A 19582-nucleotide genomic window follows, 5' to 3' on the forward strand; every position below is an offset into this window, starting at 1 on the left:
GGATAATGGGAGCCTGGGTGGTTGTCCAGACTGACGGTGGATAATGGGAGCCTGGGTGGTAGTCCAGACTGACGGTGGATAATGGGAGCCTGGGTGGTAGTCGAGACTGACGATGGATAATGGGAGCCTGGGTGGTAGTCCAGACTGACGGTGGATAATGGGAGCCTGGGTGGTAGTCCAGACTGACGGTGGATAATGGGAGCCTGGGTGGTAGTCCAGACTGACGATGGATAATGGGAGCCTGGGTGGTAGTCCAGACTGACGGTGGATAATGGGAGCCTGGGTGGTAGTCCAGACTGACGATGGATAATGGGAGCCTGGGTGGTAGTCGAGACTGACGATGGATAATTGAAGCCTGGGTGGTAGTAGAGACTGATGATGGATAATGGGAGCCTGGGTGGTAGTCCAGACTGAAGGTGGATAATGGGAGCCAGGGTGGTAGTCAAGACTGACGATGGATAATGGGAGCCTGGGTGGTAGTCGAAACTGATGGTGGATAATGGGAGCACCGGTGGTAGGCCAGACTGACGATGGATAATGGGAGCCAGGGTGGTAGTCGAAACTGACGGTGGATAATGGGAGCCTGGGTGGTAGTCCAGACTGAAGGTGGATAATGGGAGCCAGGGTGGTAGTCAAGACTGACGATGGATAATGGGAGCCTGGGTGGTAGTCGAAACTGATGGTGGAGAATGGGAGCCTGGGTGGTAGTCCAGACTGACGGTGGATAATGGGAGCCAGGGTGGTAGTCGAAACTGATGGTGGATAATGGGAGCCTGGGTGGTAGTCCAGACTGACGGTGGATAATGGGAGCCTGGGTGGTAGTCGAAACTGACGGTGGATAATGGGAGCCTGGGTGGTAGTCCAGACTGATGGTGGATAATAGGAGCCAGGGTGGTAGTCCAGACTGACGATGGATAATGGGAGCCTGGGTGGTAGTCCAGACTGACGGTGGATAATGGGAGCCAGGGTGGTATTCCAGACTGACGATGGATAATGGGAGCCAGGGTGGTAGTCCAGACTGATGATGGATAATGGGAGCCAGGGTGGTAGTCCAGACTGACGATGGATAATGGGAGCCAGGGTGGTAGTCCAGACAGACGATGGATAATGGGAGCCAGGGTGGTAGTCCAGACTGACGGTGGATAATGGGAGCCAGGGTGGTATTCCAGACTGACGATGGATAATGGGAGCCAGGGTGGTATTCCAGACTGACGGTGGATAATGGGAACCTGGGTGGTAGTCCAGACTGACGGTGGATAATGGGAGCCAGGGTGGTAGTCCAGACTGACGATGGATAATGGGAGCCAGGGTGGTAGTCCAGACAGACGATGGATAATGGGAGCCAGGGTGGTAGTCCAGACTGACGGTGGATAATGGGAGCCAGGGTGGTATTCCAGACTGACGATGGATAATGGGAACCTGGGTGGTAGTCCAGACTGACGGTGGATAATGGGAGCCTGGGTGGTAGTCCAGACTGAAGGTGGATAATGGGAGCCAGGGTGGTAGTCAAGACTGACGATGGATAATGGGAGCCTGGGTGGTAGTCGAAACTGATGGTGGATAATGGGAGCCTGGGTGGTAGTCCAGACTGACGGTGGATAATGGGAGCCTGGGTGGTAGTCGAAACTGATGGTGGATAATGGGAGCCTGGGTGGTAGTCCAGACTGACGGTGGATAATGGGAGCCTGGGTGGTAGTCAAAACTGACGGTGGATAATGGGAGCCAGGGTGGTAGTCCAGACTGATGGTGGATAATAGGAGCCAGGGTGGTAGTCCAGACTGACGATGGATAATGGGAGCCAGGGTGGTAGTCCAGACTGACAATGGATAATGGGAGCCAGGGTGGTAGTCCAGACAGACGATGGATAATGGGAGCCAGGGTGGTAGTCCAGACTGACGGTGGATAATGGGAGCCAGGGTGGTAGTCCAGACTGATGATGGATAATGGGAGCCAGGGTGGTAGTCCAGACTGATGATGGATAATGGGAGCCAGGGTGGTAGTCCAGACTGACGATGGATAATGGGAGCCAGGGTGGTAGTCCAGACAGACGATGGATAATGGGAGCCAGGGTGGTAGTCCAGACTGACGGTGGATAATGGGAGCCAGGGTTGTAGTCCAGACAGACGATGGATAATGGGAGCCAGGGTGGTAGTCCAGACTGATGATGGATAATGGGAGCCAGGGTGGTAGTCCAGACTGAGGATGGATAATGGGAGCCAGGGTGGTAGTCCAGACAGACGATGGATAATGGGAGCCAGGGTGGTAGTCCAGACTGACGGTGGATAATGGGAGCCAGGGTGGTATTCCAGACTGACGATGGATAATGGGAACCTGGGTGGTAGTCCAGACTGACGGTGGATAATGGGAGCCTGGGTGGTAGTCCAGACTGACGGTGGATAATGGGAGCCTGGGTGGTAGTCCAGGTTCTTAATGTGAGCTTGATAAAACATGATAAAATGTTTGTCCTTTTAATTGCATACTCATACTACATGCATCAGTTTTATTCCCAACTGAATTGTGTAATTAACAAAATTTGAATACACACGTTATCGAGGGAGTCAAGTTGTACAGTCTATGGCGCAGCTGTGAGAATAATGGAGTTGATTATACCATCAAGACATTATGCATGCCCGTGCTGTTAGAGCAATGTTATACTTTCTAAAGGCACTAGAGCTGGGGAGGCAGTACCCGGACACCGGTAGTAGCTGGACACACACCAAACATATATTTATAGCTAATTAGGTAAACTGCTGATACCCAAGCTTAACAGGGAAGCATAATCCATTTTCCCCATAAGCAATTTATAATGTGTCTGCTAGAGATACTCTCTAAACAAACCACCCACGATCACCTTTCAAACATGACTGCCGCACCCGTACGTCTTCATACAGTATAGCCAAGTAACGCTGTTTTCGGTCTTAAATTAGTGTTTTCCAAACGACTCATTTTAAATTAACTTTGGTGTAAGGTAGGACTTTAAGTAAATGTAACGACATTCCATGAAAGAAGATGACGCAAAAATTCAATAAATAGATTACTTTTTAAAGCATGTCCAGGTACTACCTCGATGAAAGAAAGTGGTCAGGGTGTACACCCGCTCTACACAGTCAGTTATAGGCCTAAAGCTATTCAGTTTAAAAAAAATTCATTTAAGAGGAATGACATTGGAGATTTATGAATCCACTCTAACTCTTTACGGGTAGCCTTATAAATATCTATTAGAACTGACACAGCTTCCACCATTATTGTAGCATGTTGTACTCTCTCTCTCCTACTGAACTAGTTATTCCTATATGGCTGTGGGTGTTATAGGTCATTTCATTTGTATATATAATTATAATTGTGTAAATACTTTCCATTGGTATACTGAAAATCTGATTGTGGTTTGACTGATAATCATGTTGACAGAAATACAAGGCAAGAAGAAACATCATCTAAAACCCATTTAATAACAAGGAATAAAAATACAAAAAATCTTTAAAAGGTATTACAAATGACCAAGTTAGAAGCAAGGGCTTGTTTACCCACCTTCCATGTAACTACCTCTCATATTATGCAAAACACCCAGTCAGAACACCAGGTGGTAAGGGGATTGCACCGAACATACACTGCAAGGTCTGGGGACACATGTAGCTCCTGTAGTTGTGTGTCACATCCTTCCAATGTACAAAAGTCAGTATTGCTTACAGCTCTTTCTTTAATCACTTGGTATACAGGTTATTCTGAACAATGTTTCGTTGTCGATGGACAAATTATATAAAAAGTGATCTCATATCACAATAGGTGGGAGAAAGGTGAAACAAAACATGATAAAATATTTTGAAATTAAGCATTATGTTCAATGAATGTGTAATATATCATTTTAATTCAATGTGCACAAAATATAGAAAAGTTACTCCTAAACTGGAGACAGTATATTTAAAACTCCATTGGGGCAACAACAATCACTTTCTTGTGAATGAAAACACTACATCTGCACAAGGTTGTTTTCAACTGGCGAAAATAGACTGAAACTTGCTACATAGCAATTGTTAGGGAATCTTTGGAGACTTATCATCAACCACTGACTTGTCTGGCCCTTATTTGATTATTTATATAAATTTTTTGTTGATATGTCACTCATTGCAAGAAAAGACACCATATATTTAAATATAGGGATCCACATACCAGATAAAGATTTCACAGATCCTGCTGCTGCACTGCGGTACCCAGCATACTATGTAACAGTTCTCGGCATCCAGGATACCACGTAACAGTACTCGGCATCCAGCATGCCACGTAACAGTACTCGGCATCCAGCATGCCATGTAACAGAACTAGGCATCCAGGATGCCACGTAACAGTACTCGGCATCCAGCATGCCACGTAACAGAACTCGGCATCCAAGATGCCACGTAACAGTACTCGGCATCCAGCATGCCATGTAACAGAACTCGGCATCCAGGATGCCACGTAACAGTACTCGGCATCCAGCATGCCACATAACAGTACTCGGCATCCAGCATGCCACGTAACAGAACTCGGCATCCAGCATGCCACGTAACAGTACTCGGCATCCAGCATGCCACGTAACAGTACTCGGCATCCAGCATGCCATGTAACAGAACTCGGCATCCAGGATGCCACGTAACAGTACTCGGCATCCAGCATGCCACGTAACAGAACTCGGCATCCAGCATGCCACGTAACAGAACTCGGCATCCAGCATGCCATGTAACAGTACTTGGCATCCAGCATGCCATGGAACAGTACTCGGCATCCAGCATGCCATGTAACAGAACTCGGCATCCAGGATGCCACGTAACAGTACTAGGCATCCAGCATGCCACGTGACAGTACTTGGCATCCAGCATGCCACGTAACAGTACTCAGCATCCAGCATGCCACGTAACAGTACTCGGCATCCAGCATGCCACGTAACAGTACTCGGCATCCAGGATGCCACGTAACAGTCCTCGGCATCCAGCATGCCACGTAACAGTACTCGGCATCCAGGATGCCATGTAACAGTACTCAGCATCCAGCATACCACGTGACAGTACTCGGCATCCAGGTTGCCACGTGACAGTACTCGGCATCCAGCATGCCATGTGACAGTACTTGGCATCCAGGATGCCACGTGACAGTACTCGGCATCCAGCATGCCATGTAACAGTACTTGGCATCCAGCATGCCATGTAACAGTACTCGGCATCCAGCATGCCATGTAACAGAACTCGGCATCCAGCATGCCACGTAACAGTACTAGGCATCCAGCATACCATGTAACAGTACTCGGCATCCAGCATGCCACGTAACAGAACTCGGCATCCAGCATGCCACGTAACAGTACTCGGTATCCAGGATGCCACGTACCAGTACTCAGCATCCAGTATGCCATGTGACAGTACTCGGCATCCAGCATGCCATGTGACAGTACTCGGCATCCAGCATGCCACGTAACAGTACTCAGCATCCAGCATGCCACGTAACAGTACTCGGCATCCAGCATGCCACGTAACAGTACTCGGCATCCAGCATGCCACGTAACAGTCCTCGGCATCCAGCATGCCACGTAACAGTACTCGGCATCCAGCATGCCATGTAACAGTACTCAGCATCCAGCATACCACGTGACAGTACTCGGCATCCAGGTTGCCACGTGACAGTACTCGGCATCCAGCATGCCATGTGACAGTACTCGGCATCCAGGATGCCACGTGACAGTACTCGGCATCCAGCATGCCATGTTACAGTACTCGGCATCCAGCATGCCATGTGACAGTACTCGGCATCCAGCATGCCATGTATCAGTTCTTGGCATCCAGCATGCCACGTGACAGTACTCGGCATCCAGCATGCCACGTGACAGTTCTCGGCATCAAGCATGCCATGTCACAGTACTCGGCATCCAGCATGCCATGTAACAGTACTCAGCATGCAGCATACCAATACCATGTAACAGTAGACGGCATCCAGCATGCCATGTAACAGTACTCAGCATACCAATAGGGGGTTGGCACCCTCTCATATGTAATCACTGACTTTGTAATCAACAACTTTATTAGGGATGAGAGCAAGCATGCAGCTCAAGTTAGGGTTGGGAGCAAGTATGCAGCACGGTAAAGCAGCTCTACTTGGGGATGGGAGCAGGTATGCAGCTCAACTTAGGGATGGGAGCAAGCATGCAGCTCAACTTAAAGATGGGAGAAAGTATGCAGCTCAACTTAGGGATGGGAGAAAGTATGCAGCTCAACTTAGGGATGGGAGAAAGTATGCAGCTCTACTTAGGGATGGGAGAAAGTATGCAGCTCAACTTAGGGATGGGAGAAAGTATGCAGCTCAACTTAGGGATGGGAGAAAGTATGCAGCTCAACTTAGGGATGGGAGAAAGTATGCAGCTCTACTTAGGGATGGGAGAAAGTATGCAGCTCAACTTAGGGATGGGAGAAAGTATGCAGCTCAACTTAGGGATGGGAGAAAGTATGCAGCTCAACTTAGGGATGGGAGAAAGTATGCAGCTCTACTTACTGATGGGAGCAGGTAGGTGTGGGCCCTTGAGATAGTTTAAAATTAACTTGTCATAAAAAGTTCAATTCTCAGATCCTTAAATCTGAAATTGACAGCTGTAAAATACACTTTGTTGGGATATGTTAACAAGTGTAAGAATGTATCATGCATGAAAGTCATCACATGTCCTGAAAGGTGCTGTATTCTCTTATCAAAGGGAATGACTTCACACCCAAAATAGGCATATGTAGTAAACCTAAAAAAAATATATTCACAATGTCACATGATATAAATACTAGTATTTCATTTTTAAACAATACATCCTGTTTTCCTCATTTATCCAAAATATCACACCCACAAATGTCAAACATACAACATTAAACCACTCCTTTTTATAACTTAAGAGAAGAGGATCGACATAATATATGTATGTTATATGGAAGTAACGTTATCATGACAAACACTACAAGAAAGCCAGATGAGTAGTGTCCATTAATTAACACTCACCTTCAATCTGTACCTATTGAGATCATATCACAGATATTAATTAGCTTCTAGTCATCACTAAATTACACTATGCTGCAACAGATGTCTTGAACACTTGCTACATTTCTTGACTCCAAGTGATCAACATCTAATAGTCCTGAGTATTAATAGTTTTGAAATAGTCTGAGTGTCAATTACTGCATCAGACAGAAGTGAGTAGCAGTCTATGTTCTCACTTCCCTCAACGGTGCCTGGAGGTTTGCACCATGTATGTTTTCTTAACTTGTTCAGTGCAATACACATTTCAAACATACCTTTTATATGTTGCATGAAACTTCTATAAGGTATGATAAAGGGACTAGTTGGCCCTCAGAATCTGCATAATTAAAGAAATGGTTCTGAACACGTTCATATAAATTGGAAAAAATGTATCACAAAAAGCCTTTTTGATATTTGAACATTAGCAACTCTTTCAAGAGATGTAGACAAAACAAAATTCAAATATATGGATAGATTTCTCAAAATGGAATAAATACTATGCATGATACCACATCTGGAATGCCAACATTGTAATAGAGTGACATAAGTAAGGCTGTGTGCCTGTTATCATATAAGCTCAACTTATTATAAAACAGATGTGTAATATTGTCTTGTTTCAAAGGTGACTTAGTGACCCCTGCTTATATTTCACTGCAACCTTACAAGGTTCGTCTTCTTGTTGCCATGGAAATTGATGTTTCTAAATGCTGCTCTGTGGCTACTTCTCATGGCAGTCGACCAGGTGCTTGATGTAGTGATACACGTAGAACACCTGTAACACACAATGTAGTGATACACGTAGAGCACCTGCAACACACATTGTAGTGATACACGTAGAACACCTACAACACACAATGTAGTGATACACGTAGAACACCTGCAACACACAATGTAGTGATATACGTAGAACACCTGCAACACACAATGTAGTGATACACGTAGAGCACCTGCAACACACAATGTAGTGATACAATAAATGTAAATTACCCTATTCTACCATTGCTGGTGCCTGTTTATATTTTTATGATTGATAAAATGTGCCACTGTATAAGAAACAATGGTAAAAAATGGAGATTTTCACAATGAACATAATGATTTCTGTAAGTGCACTGTTTTCCTACCTCTACACTTAAGCAGATAGTTCGTCCTATGGTAAAGACTGCGATGCCTATGTACATGAAGATGTCTGGAGCCCCCAGTGTGAGAGTCAGCACCCTCATCTCATACATGTACATCCACAGGGGGAGAACGTGCAGGCTCCCTACTGCATAGCATCCTAGGGGGCTCTTGAAGCCTGCAAAAGAGGAGTTACTTTGTAACATACTATGATTCCTTGAGTATACTATGTAACATATTACCATTCCTCTAATATACTTTGTAACATACTATGATTGATTCAGTATACTATGTAACATACTACCATTCCTCTAATATACTTTGTAACATACTATGATTGATTCAGTATACTATGTAACATACTACCATTCCTCTAATATACTTTGTAACATACTATAATTGATTCAGTATACTATGTAACATACTACCATTCCTCTAATATACTTTGTAACATACTATCATTGATTCAGCATACTATGTAACATACTACCACTCCTCTAATATACTTTGTAACATATTAACATCCCTCTAATATACTTTGTAACATATTACCATCTCTCTAGTGTACTTTGGACTCACCATTAGCCATGACCAGTTGGACAAGGGGGGAACTCACCATTAGCCATGACCAGCTGGACAAGGGTAGGGAACTCACCATTAGCCATGACCAGTTGGACAAGGGGGAAACTCACCATTAGCCATGACCAGTTGGACAAGGGGGAAACTCACCATTAGCCATGACCAGTTGGACAAGGGTAGGGAACTCACCATTAGCCATGACCAGTTGGACAAGGGGGAAACTCACCATTAGCCATGACCAGTTGGACAAGGGGGAAACTCACCATTAGCCATGACCAGTTGGACAAGGGTAGGGAACTCACCATTAGCCATGACCAGTTGCACAAGGGGGGAACTCACCATTGGCCATGACCAGTTGGACAAGGGGGAAACTCACCATTAGCCATGACCAGCTGGACAAGGGGGGAACTCACCATTAGCCATGACCAGTTGGACAAGGGGGAACTCACCATTAGCCATGACTAGCTGGACAAGGGGTGAACTCACCATTAGCCATGACCAGTTGGACAAGGGGGGAACTCACCATTAGCCATGACCAGCTGGACAAGGGGGAACTCACCATTAGCCATGACCAGCTGGACAAGGGTAGGGAACTCACCATTAGCCATGACCAGTTGGACAAGGGGGGAACTCACCATTAGCCATGACCAGCTGGACAAGGGTAGGGAAATTCTCCTCTGGCATCTTCCAGTTGGAGCCCCTGCTGTGTGTACTCATGAATGTCACCCATTCTACAAACACCACCAGGTAGCCCCACTGAAACACATCAACACTCAACATCAGTGTACTGGTCCTGCATGCTTCACATTCCTTAACCTGCCAATCATATAGCATGCCGACACATGCACTTGTAAATAGCACAGACACATGTCATGTAATATTTTAGTGGTAAACAAAAATTGGTTTTAAACTAGAGTAACCTCCATTGCCTTTAGTATATCGTCTAACTTGGTGGCACTTTTCATGCTTCTGGCATGGCTGCAAGCCGTTTGTTTTAATATCATAAATGAGCAGTCATGGCCAAAAGTATAGATGTACAACGGAAAGGGACAGGGGCAAAGATGTCCCAAATTATGGACGCGTTGCGGAAGCCTAACTAAGTTTCATCGCCTGTTAGTCGTCCACTCATCGAATGATCAAAGGGCCAAAATCTGGCAGGAAAGTTGCTAGGTGTGGGTGAGGGTGTGCTGATACAGTGAAGAAGTGGAAAGTGGAATGTCAAAGTTTGGAGGAGGAAATGACTTGTCTACGCCTCAAAGCTAAGCGTGAACATCTGAAGAGTGACATTGCAACACTTTACAGCCTGATGGACGATCAAACATGGCAGTACAGGAACCAAGATGGGGGACCGTCAGCAGTGCCAATAGGAAAGCAGAATACAGACAGCAGCAACACAGGCAAGAAACGAAACATCCTAGATTTTGTGTGGATAGATTCTCTGGGGTTCCTAGACAATGATATAAACACAGTGGAATGAGACTGGACTTGTGTCGCTCTGATAGAGGAGAGCTAAGCAAACTGACAATTGAAATGTGAGTTTTGCAGTATAGGGGTTTTGAAGGACATAATAAGTTGCAGGGAGATAGATACCACAGCTGTGATGGATTCCCTAAAGAGAGTACAGCGACCTACATCCAAGATAAAAGGACAGGCTCCACACCGGCAGGTGTCATACATGGTGTAAACACTGTGAGTACAGCGACCTACACCCAAGATACAAGGACAGGCTCCACACCGGCAGGTAACATACATGGTGTAAACATCACCCTGTTTTGTGTAACAGGAGACAATTTCAGCAGGATGCAGTTGTTGTGACTTTGGTCTCTAACATCCCTACCATCTTGATGGATTTCCCGTTCAGTTTGTCAACTACAGAATCTGTACAAGGTCAATAAATATTCAGAATCAATTTCTGAGAGAAGGGATCAAGGATCATTCTGTGGCCAAGTAAATATGACATATAAGTCATTCAAAACATACTTTGCCTGTAACTCAAACTGTATCATGTATTCTACCTTGCAGTTCATGATAACTCTAATTACAGGCTCATATTGGCATACATTGAACAAGTTACTAAGTACAACAGCTAGACTCAGCCCAAAAATGGGCCCCAGATCTTTGAGCATAGTCTCCCTTTAAAATGTTAATAAATTCTGGACCTTAGTATGTCTCCATACCTTGTACAACAAGCACCACAGCAGGCCTCGGCTGAAGTTGTCAATCACAATGTCAAACTGAAAATGAAGAGACAAGATATACACCACAAAGCTATGTAAGTCACATGATGAGTGACACGCGGCATGTGATGTCATGAGGCACAAGAAGATGGTGTTGGTAATGTTATTACTATATAGAATTACATCTGTGCTGAATCAATGTCATTAAACTGATACTAAGTATAATGAGGCCCTATTAGGCCAGAAACCCTGTTTTGGGGGGACAACCTACCAAGGGAAGCTACTCTGTACCAATGAAACATTAATCCAAAACCTTGTTAATGAGGACATCTTCACTATGAAGAGAAGCATGTGGATAAACAAGGTGAACTGTTTGTTGCTATTACCCATGCTCCAAAGGCTGACGTCTGGTTCAGTTTTCTTGCTGCATACCCATCTATGCCTGCGAGGAAAACAGAATGTGTTTGGCAAAGATACAATTTCTGTGTCACTCTTTGTACTTCCATCTGGCATTGCGTCCTGCTGGTGAGTTGGAAGGTGTGAGCTGGCAAACCACACATCAGAATTAAAGGGCTGGCCCTTTATATTGCCTGTCTCCTCTCTCCCTCCCCATAATAAGTGACTAGTCTATAATCAAGGTGGCACTATAGATGACACGGCCACTAATACCCCCTGATGAAACGAGTGATATTGTAAGAGATGAAATAGAGCTTCATAATCATGGTAACATGACCTGTATAAGGTATGATATAAGGGTGAAGCAATTTCATTTGCAGTCTGCCATCACTTGCCAATGTTGATGCAAATGATAATGCCCTGAAACATAGCATTACAATTATTATAGTTAAGATGGAGAGCATTCATCCTTCCCATGATAATACGCAATCAAACAACAACGTATGGCAGTTGTCATTTACAGGAAGGACACAAACAGAAGTCAGTGTGACTCTGGCTGGGATACTCCTTATCAACAATGGATTACGCCACTATTAGTCATGTGACATCAATCGACCTTGGCTTTTGATTCATCCAACATCTGAGAGAAACAGTTTGGGGAGCCAACTGACAGTAAATTAGTAAGCAATGTGTTCAGAGAATCAGCGTACCTTCACATGCTGATGCTTCCCCATTGTCGTAGAAGTAACTACATCTGGTGAAACTCAACTTATAAAATTATACAATAAACTGTTAACTGAGCATTATAGCAATATATAAAACACATCAGTCATGTCAATCAATGGCCAGTGCACCAGTAGTGTATAGCTACAAGATTAGTGTACTCAGAAGCCAGGCTAGTCTGTGCTTGCTGTCTCACTTCCTGTTATGTTTCCATGTGTGTCACTGTGTCACAGCATCACATCACATCACATGCAAGTGAGCTGAGTCCAAATTAAAATGTGCACACAATGTTTTGTCTGTTTTTCATCATAATCCCAGAGACTATTCTAACTACACAACACGCATGTCCCTTGTAACATGACTGATAAAGCCTTCATTCAGTGATTTGTATCTGTATTCTTCTACACAAGTGGACTGCATCTGGTGGAACCATGTCATCACTGCTTGATGATGTCATTGCTCTCCAGAGTATCTCCCGGCTATTGGAGGACACATAGAAATACAGTGCTACAGAAAAAATAACTTGTAACTTTAAAAATAGGAGCTGAATGTTCTATAACAAAATATTCTAGCTATGTCACACCTATAAATAATTCAGTCTGGATAACGTGCCTGATAACAAGACTGACCTGTGCTTTTCCTGGCTGCCTGTCATAATACAGTATGGAAACTTGTTTGTTTTTTATCATTTTCTCACACAGAATAGTTTACTTGACTCAGTGTCATATCGATGGGTATTAGTCAGTTGTCCTTTACCGTTATGAGTGAGTCTATGGACACTATTCTCAGTCTAATGACTGGGTTTTTCACACAAAATGTCATGTATGCAGTATTGAGACGTATCATATTGTGGCTTCTGTATTGAGATCTGTAACGTATCATGTGACACCTGTATCGTCACATCCCTAATGACTATTAAGAGCAATGTCCACGTCATCAGGATACGATCCATCAGTCACCTCTTACAACCAGCAGTATTCCCATTGATCTATTCTGACACAATCTCATTAAAATCTGATGTTAGTTCTCGCTACCTCCTGACAAAGATCTGAGGACAGCCCATTACGTGTCACGTCAGAACGACCTTTTGCGAACTTTGACAGACCAGTGGAATGACTGACCAGAAGATTACATTAGCCAATCATAAAGCAGCTTTCTCATGCTTTACGGCATGAGTTTCAAACTGGTGACTATGCTTAAAAGAATATGTGATTGATTGAGATTGATTCAAACACAGAATATCTGTGGGAAGTATTTACAAGGTCACTGTCAGGTAAAACTGATGTCACAAGCTGAAATGCCTCAATGCAAATGAAGATCAGAAAACACAATCTGAAACATAAACCAGTATCAGATCACTTAATAATTGATCAACAGTCAGACACATCTGCTACTATTACCCTGATAACACATGAGACCTCCTATGGGTATCAGGTTGTGTCACAGGGGTCAACTATAGGGCATTGTGTAGCTACAGTGGCTGTGTCCACAGAACCATCTACACATAAGTGAAGATAGTCATACCCATGCCACAACCAGACCACTCAAACACTTGTGGAACAATATTGATTTTGAAATACACCAGTCAGTCAGGTTCTACTACAGTCGTGCCTCGTTTATACGGACACATGCGTCATTTCACAATTCGTCCGTATAAACGAAGTTCCTTATAACTGAAACCAGCTTCTTACTGGAAGAGTTACTTCCCTTCAATTATGCAACTCATGACAGATGACAGAGCAAACAGATACATCCACTCAATCTTTATTCAACACATACACGTTTCAAAAAATCTGTCATGGAAGTTAGAACTTTACCACATTTTGATGTTTGAATTTTAAACAATAATTCCAAATTGCCCAGATCGCCATATTTATGGAATGGGATTACATGTACAATAAACAAGCTCGTCTCAAACGTAACTCAGTGTCACTTGGTTACTTGACTTCTCACGAATCAAAGGATTACCACCAGCGGAAGGATTACCACCAGCGGAAGTGTATTGTCCGGATAAGTGAGACGATTTTGTGTGCATTTCAGTGTTTTGTGTATGAAAATGACCATCCGGTTCCGGAAACTGAATTTCCGTATATACGGTTAAATTTATATAGTAATTATTTCGTTTTGAATGAAAATCGTCCCAGAAACGAGGTTTCTGGATATCTGAAGTCCGTATAAGTGGGGCATGAATGTAACACTAATACTCACATGACTATTTCCAGAAGTAAAGTTGCATCTCTTGAAACCTTATCAATGACAATAAAAAATAAGAAATATTACTGAAACTATTGCTTACCATCTAAAAGTATTGAAATTCCATAAAGGATGGTGCAAGGGACAGGATGGTAGAAGAATACAATCGCAACACTGGCCAACACTATTCTGATGTAGCCTGCAACACAAACAAACACAATCCATAATGACCTTCACCTTTCTTCTGTACGCAGCTGCTACCAGTCTGTCTACCAAACCCGAGAGAATAATCTAAAAGTCTAGAATGATTTTGCAAGTCTACATTGCCTCATCACCAAGCCAAGAAATTAAGCATTGATCTGGGCTCCATTTGGATTTCACTTTTTATTTTGCAGACGTAATAAGCGCCCTGGGCGCTCTCAAAATTAGAAATAGGGGGCTCTTTTTAGAATATCATTTTGGTGGAAAAAAACAGAGTTACAGAATAAATTTTGTGGTTTATGCTGACAGCCTGAAATGTTTATATACGACAGATATATTTTTCCAGAATTTGATTGCCCATAATTAAAGGTGCATATAACACACGAGTGCCTATTATACGCGAATAAATAAGTCTTGTGTACATTGATCAATCGGAAGGGGTGCTAATTGGGATTGTTCACTAGCTAATATATTAGCAAATATCGCCATGGGCGCTTATTAGAGCGGGGCGCTTATTACGTCAAATAGATAACTTTATTTCTGGGACTAAATGTTAAATTAAGCTTCTACATTCACCTATTGAGACTCAGCTAATCATACTAATAATCCCTCCAACATTGGTGGTTTCAATTTTATAGTCACTACATTTGCCATGCTTGGGTAAAGATTCCTAAGAGGTAACAGAAATGTCAGTGAGTAAGTGAGTATTATTTCAGCCATATTGTGACTTGAGCATTTAATACTTAATATCATAAAAAAAACCTGTCCACAAAGGACAGAAAAACACCAGTAACATCACATAATAAGTCATAATTTAGTCACTGACTCAAGCAATCAATCAATCAATCGATCAATGCAAAATGAACCTTACCAACATTAATGGCTGTTCATCTTTCATGTCTACTGTTCCATGCATCATGTATTAACAGATTAAAATATATGAGGACTTTTAAGACCAAGAACTATTTCATTTTCTAACAGTACTAATCAGATATGTGTGTGGCGGGGGAATCAGCAGTGATCTAGCTCTACCATAGGGACCTGTAAATACATATGACTGGGACACACTGTTGACTGAAGATAAAACAATGATGTATAGAAAATGTCAATTTATGGCATGGCAATGTTTGATGACTTTAGATCTACTCTCATATTATAGGATCTCCATTAATTATTGCAGAGAAAAAGAAGATCTACTCTACTATTATAGAACAAGGGCTACAGTTCTAAGTGCTTGATAACAGTGTTTGTATCTACATCCAAATGTTGCATTCATTGTAATAAAGAAATTGTTCATTCTAACGAAGAAGTTGTCATCTTCCCGAGGCAAGAGAATTAACTGACTATAAAAGTCCAGTTTCCACCCTTGCCGAACTAGGATGGAATTCCTGGGCTCATGGGTGGTGCGCATGCTTTGCACATCCTGCAATCGACAAAAATCTGTGTGAAAGGTTACGAACCAGATTTCGATTTCATTGCACAATTTTGATTGGACTATGCATAAGCCACCCTGACACTTGCACGATTTTCGTTCCCGCAATGGCTCACACTTCGGCGTGCCAATGATTAAAGTCTTCGGGAACGAGCATGAGGAGTGTGTGAAGGGTGCGGGGGTGCGTGCCATGTCGTGGAGAGAATTTTTAAATGTTAAAAAATTCGGCAAGCATCAATTGTCGTGCCATGTGCGTGCCACTTGCGTGAACCATGCGTGAACACTGCATGAACTCTGCGCGAACACTGCCAAAGGAGCGTGTCAATGCGTGCCATGGGAATCCACTACACGCCATACCACGCATTGGTCATGAACTGTCCACGTTGTGGGCGCGCCTGTTCGCGCCGCGTTCACGCATTCGAGCGTGTCGCAGAGTGATCGTGCTGTCGTTAGGGTGTTGTCACGAGTTGTTCACGTAATCATGGATCGACCAGCTCACGCATAGGTCGCACACGTCACGATCCATTCGCTCAATGCACGAACTGCTCAGAAAGTGTTTACGCATTGTTCGCGCGTAGTTCCCGACCAATGAGCGACGACGGCACTCACGTCAATGCGTATGTAAGCGGGTCCTGGCCATTCTGCAAACCACAGCTGCATGACAAGAGACAGAAGGACTGGCTCAATGGGGCACCACCCTCTGTCCCAACATCAACATACAAGAACTTATACCCACCATCTGCAACTGCCATGAGTACAATGCTGTGGAAGCCCTTGTAATTATAACAGAGGGAGCCTGATTTGAGTGGCTTCTTCATAGCAACGTGCTTGCTGTCCAGGGCCTCCAGACAGTTGTGGTAGTTCCATCTGGACCTGAACATCTCAGCAACCTCCTTCCACTCTTCTTCAGTTTTGGGGCAGCTGAGCACTTCGTCCCTGAAGACCTCAATGATGGCTTTGCACACCTCTGGTAAGAACTTGCAGATTGTACTTGCTTCAACTCTGAAGCTGTACTGTAGACTTGGATAGGAATTTCCAGTGGCTAGGAAGCGGTTCTCAAGCGGTTGTATCGTCCACAGCGAGTCGAGGAATGTAGCGTCTCTTCACTTTGGAGTTTATATACATACGCAAACAGCGGGATTTGAAGCGTGCCATCAAGCGGGACAAAGCGGGACCAAAAATTGCCACGACGACTTCAGGCATGCGCAAAGTCGTCGGGCAATGTGTGGCGATGCGGGAAAACAGCGGGAAATATGCGTGTCGTGTGTGACACTGCAGGACATTGCGGTACGGTAGACGTGAACAATGCATGAACAATACTTAACCTATGTGTAAACAATTCGTGCCATTGCGTGTCAATGCGGCCCATTTTTGACCGTGCATTGCGTAGACATTGCGTAAGTTATGCGTGTACAGTGCGCGAACAGGGCGCAAATGCGGCTTCACGCTCCGCTGCGTACCACCGAAATGGCACGCCTTGCCACGACGCATTGCGCGGCATTGCAGGGACAAAAATCGTGAAAGTGTCAGGGTGGCTATAGACTGGTTAGTCCAGACAAAATGTAACCCCATAATACCAGCCTAGTTTGGCAAGGGTGGAAACTGGACTTTTATAGTCAGTTAGCTCTCTTGCCTCGGGAAGATGAGAAGTTGTATATCCAAAGAACTATTCCCCTTGCGCTCATTATACCAACTACTGAATGTACTTTAATTATCATGATTATTGCATAGAAAATGTCTATTTACATACTTACCTCATAATAAACTATTCAGAAATCATACAAATAACTGGTCATAAAAGTAATGTCTGTCTATAATAAAAGCAGGATGTGTCTTATCTATTATAAAAAAACACATCTTCCACTATAATATAACAATTTGCATCAAATAAATACTCAAATGTTTATATAGGTGAGGTGGTATCTGTCTTCTGTTTAGTCAGGTGAACCTACGGTACTGCTCACTGTGTAATCGTAGGCGTTGTCAAGTCAAGAGGAGGTTATGTAATGCTATCAACTGGTAAGCCAGGGTATCTGCAGCCAGTCTGGGGAACAAAGAGTTATGATACGACCCAAGGGCTGATTTGATCATTATTTCGTCATTATCTCGTAAAATAAAACACATCTGACATGTGTGAATCTGTTGTCCATATAAAACACAAAGCTAATTGTTATCTTCATTATATAAGCATGGTTGATGCGAGTCACTCCAAACACTGAACAGTCACAGTTTGCCACACTGTATACTGGCGGTGGTTTATATTACGGAAATAGTTTTCGGTGGTATACTTACCTATAACATTAGGTACAAACAGCAGCACCTCCCACCCCATCGTGCAATATAAAACTGTTGACCTGTCAGTCTACATTGCAATGTCACCCGTGGTCGTGCAAGCTACCACTTGACTAGAGTTTGCATTGCATATGTTGTACACACACCGCGGTTCAGAGGTTACAGCCTTCACCCTTTGAACTGGGCGCTCAAGGTGAAGGTCGCTGTTGTTGGCCAACATGGCGATCGGGAACTACGGGAAGTTGGGTCCCGTGATGATGTCAACAGTTGTTTCATTCGTGCTGTTGGTATCTCATTCCGTTACTGCTTTGCCGAATGTACGGAGTGAGAGAGATATTGATACAAGTAAATATTACCATTACGATGACTTAACAAACTTTCTTCACGATATGGTGAACCAAAACCCAACTATTTCTAAACTTCATGCAGTTGGACAAAGTGTTCAAAACCGGACTCTCTGGGCAGTACAGATCTCTGATAAGATCAACGAAACTGAAGTAGGAGAACCAATGTTCAAATATGTTGGAAATATGCACGGAAATGAAGTGATAAGTAGACAGGTTTTGATATACCTCATACAGTATCTTTTGGAGCAGTATGGAAAAGACGCAAGAGTTACACATATTGTTGACAGCACGAATGTATTCATCATGCCAACTATGAACCCTGATGGCTTCGAGAACGCCGTTGTTGGACAGTGTGTAGGTGTCGAGGGAAGACCAAATGCCAATAGCGTAGATCTAAATAGGAATTTTCCAGATCAGTTTCAAAGTCAACCAGAAAATCCTATGCAGCCAGAAACACGAACCCTAATCAACTGGATTGAATCCAACCCATTTGTTTTATCAGCCAACTTGCATGGTGGCAGTGTTGTAGCTAGCTACCCATTTGATGACTCCAGACTTCACAGGCAAGCAGGGAAATACAGTAAAGCACCCGATGACAGTGTATTCAAGCTCCTAGCTCACACCTATGCTGATAACCATTTGCATATGCACGAGGGCAATATTTGTTCAGGTGACAATTTTGCTGCCGAGAGAGGGATAACTAATGGAGCTGCGTGGTATGATGTTCCAGGTAAGCAGATATCACAACCACTCACCCGCATCCTAGCATTCTCACAGGTTATTGTCAAAGGGGTAACACTTCTACCTGTATCCTCCCTTAAAAATATATATGATTGAAAAGACAGAGTGACATTAATGCATACATATTTAACGTTTGGAGGGGGATACAAGCAGAAGTCTTTCCCTCAAATGGCCCACATGTCAAAAGAGCCACAAACACATTGGTCAAGACAGCCACTAAACAATTCAAACATTGTTTTTTGGTGTTATTTCTGAAATATTCCATGTATAAAGTTGACTGTATCGTTAACTCTGATTTTTGTGAAACTGTCAGCAAATGTGTTTATTTCTGTAAGGCTTGATGAGATTTCTGTTATAACAGAATAAGAGGG

General features: G+C 43.6%; 3 protein-coding genes across 3 annotated transcripts in view; 2 read left to right on the plus strand and 1 right to left on the minus strand.

The window, feature by feature from the left end:
• Positions 1-5997: 5997 nt before the first annotated feature.
• On the minus strand, positions 5998-18278 carry LOC139455668 (uncharacterized). Its single transcript, XM_071237225.1, has 7 exons — positions 18124-18278; positions 14302-14397; positions 11273-11328; positions 10887-10943; positions 9345-9465; positions 8136-8308; positions 5998-7786 (listed from the first exon to the last, which is right to left on the minus strand). Exons 1-7 carry the CDS (start codon positions 18161-18163, stop codon positions 7733-7735), a joined length of 597 nt encoding a protein of 198 aa, XP_071093326.1. The 5' UTR covers positions 18164-18278; the 3' UTR covers positions 5998-7732.
• Positions 6123-7127, plus strand: LOC139455002 (uncharacterized PPE family protein PPE21-like). The gene is made up of 2 exons (XM_071236589.1): positions 6123-6522; positions 7114-7127. The coding sequence occupies exons 1-2, from the start codon at positions 6123-6125 to the stop codon at positions 7125-7127; spliced, it is 414 nt and encodes a 137-aa protein (XP_071092690.1).
• Positions 18279-18336: 58 nt separating the features above from the next.
• The window catches only part of LOC139456393 (carboxypeptidase D-like), a 61337-nt gene continuing 60091 nt past the window's right edge, over positions 18337-19582 (plus strand). Inside the window, exon 1 of the mRNA XM_071238084.1 lies at positions 18337-19200. Within this exon, the coding sequence (XP_071094185.1) occupies positions 18342-19200 (859 nt within the window). The 5' untranslated portion in view covers positions 18337-18341. The remainder of the gene's footprint in view (positions 19201-19582) is intronic.

This window comes from Haliotis cracherodii, unplaced genomic scaffold (assembly GCF_022045235.1).
Source record: "Haliotis cracherodii isolate W230 unplaced genomic scaffold, xgHalCrac1.p SCAF_11, whole genome shotgun sequence".
Lineage (NCBI taxonomy): Eukaryota > Metazoa > Mollusca > Gastropoda > Lepetellida > Haliotidae > Haliotis > Haliotis cracherodii.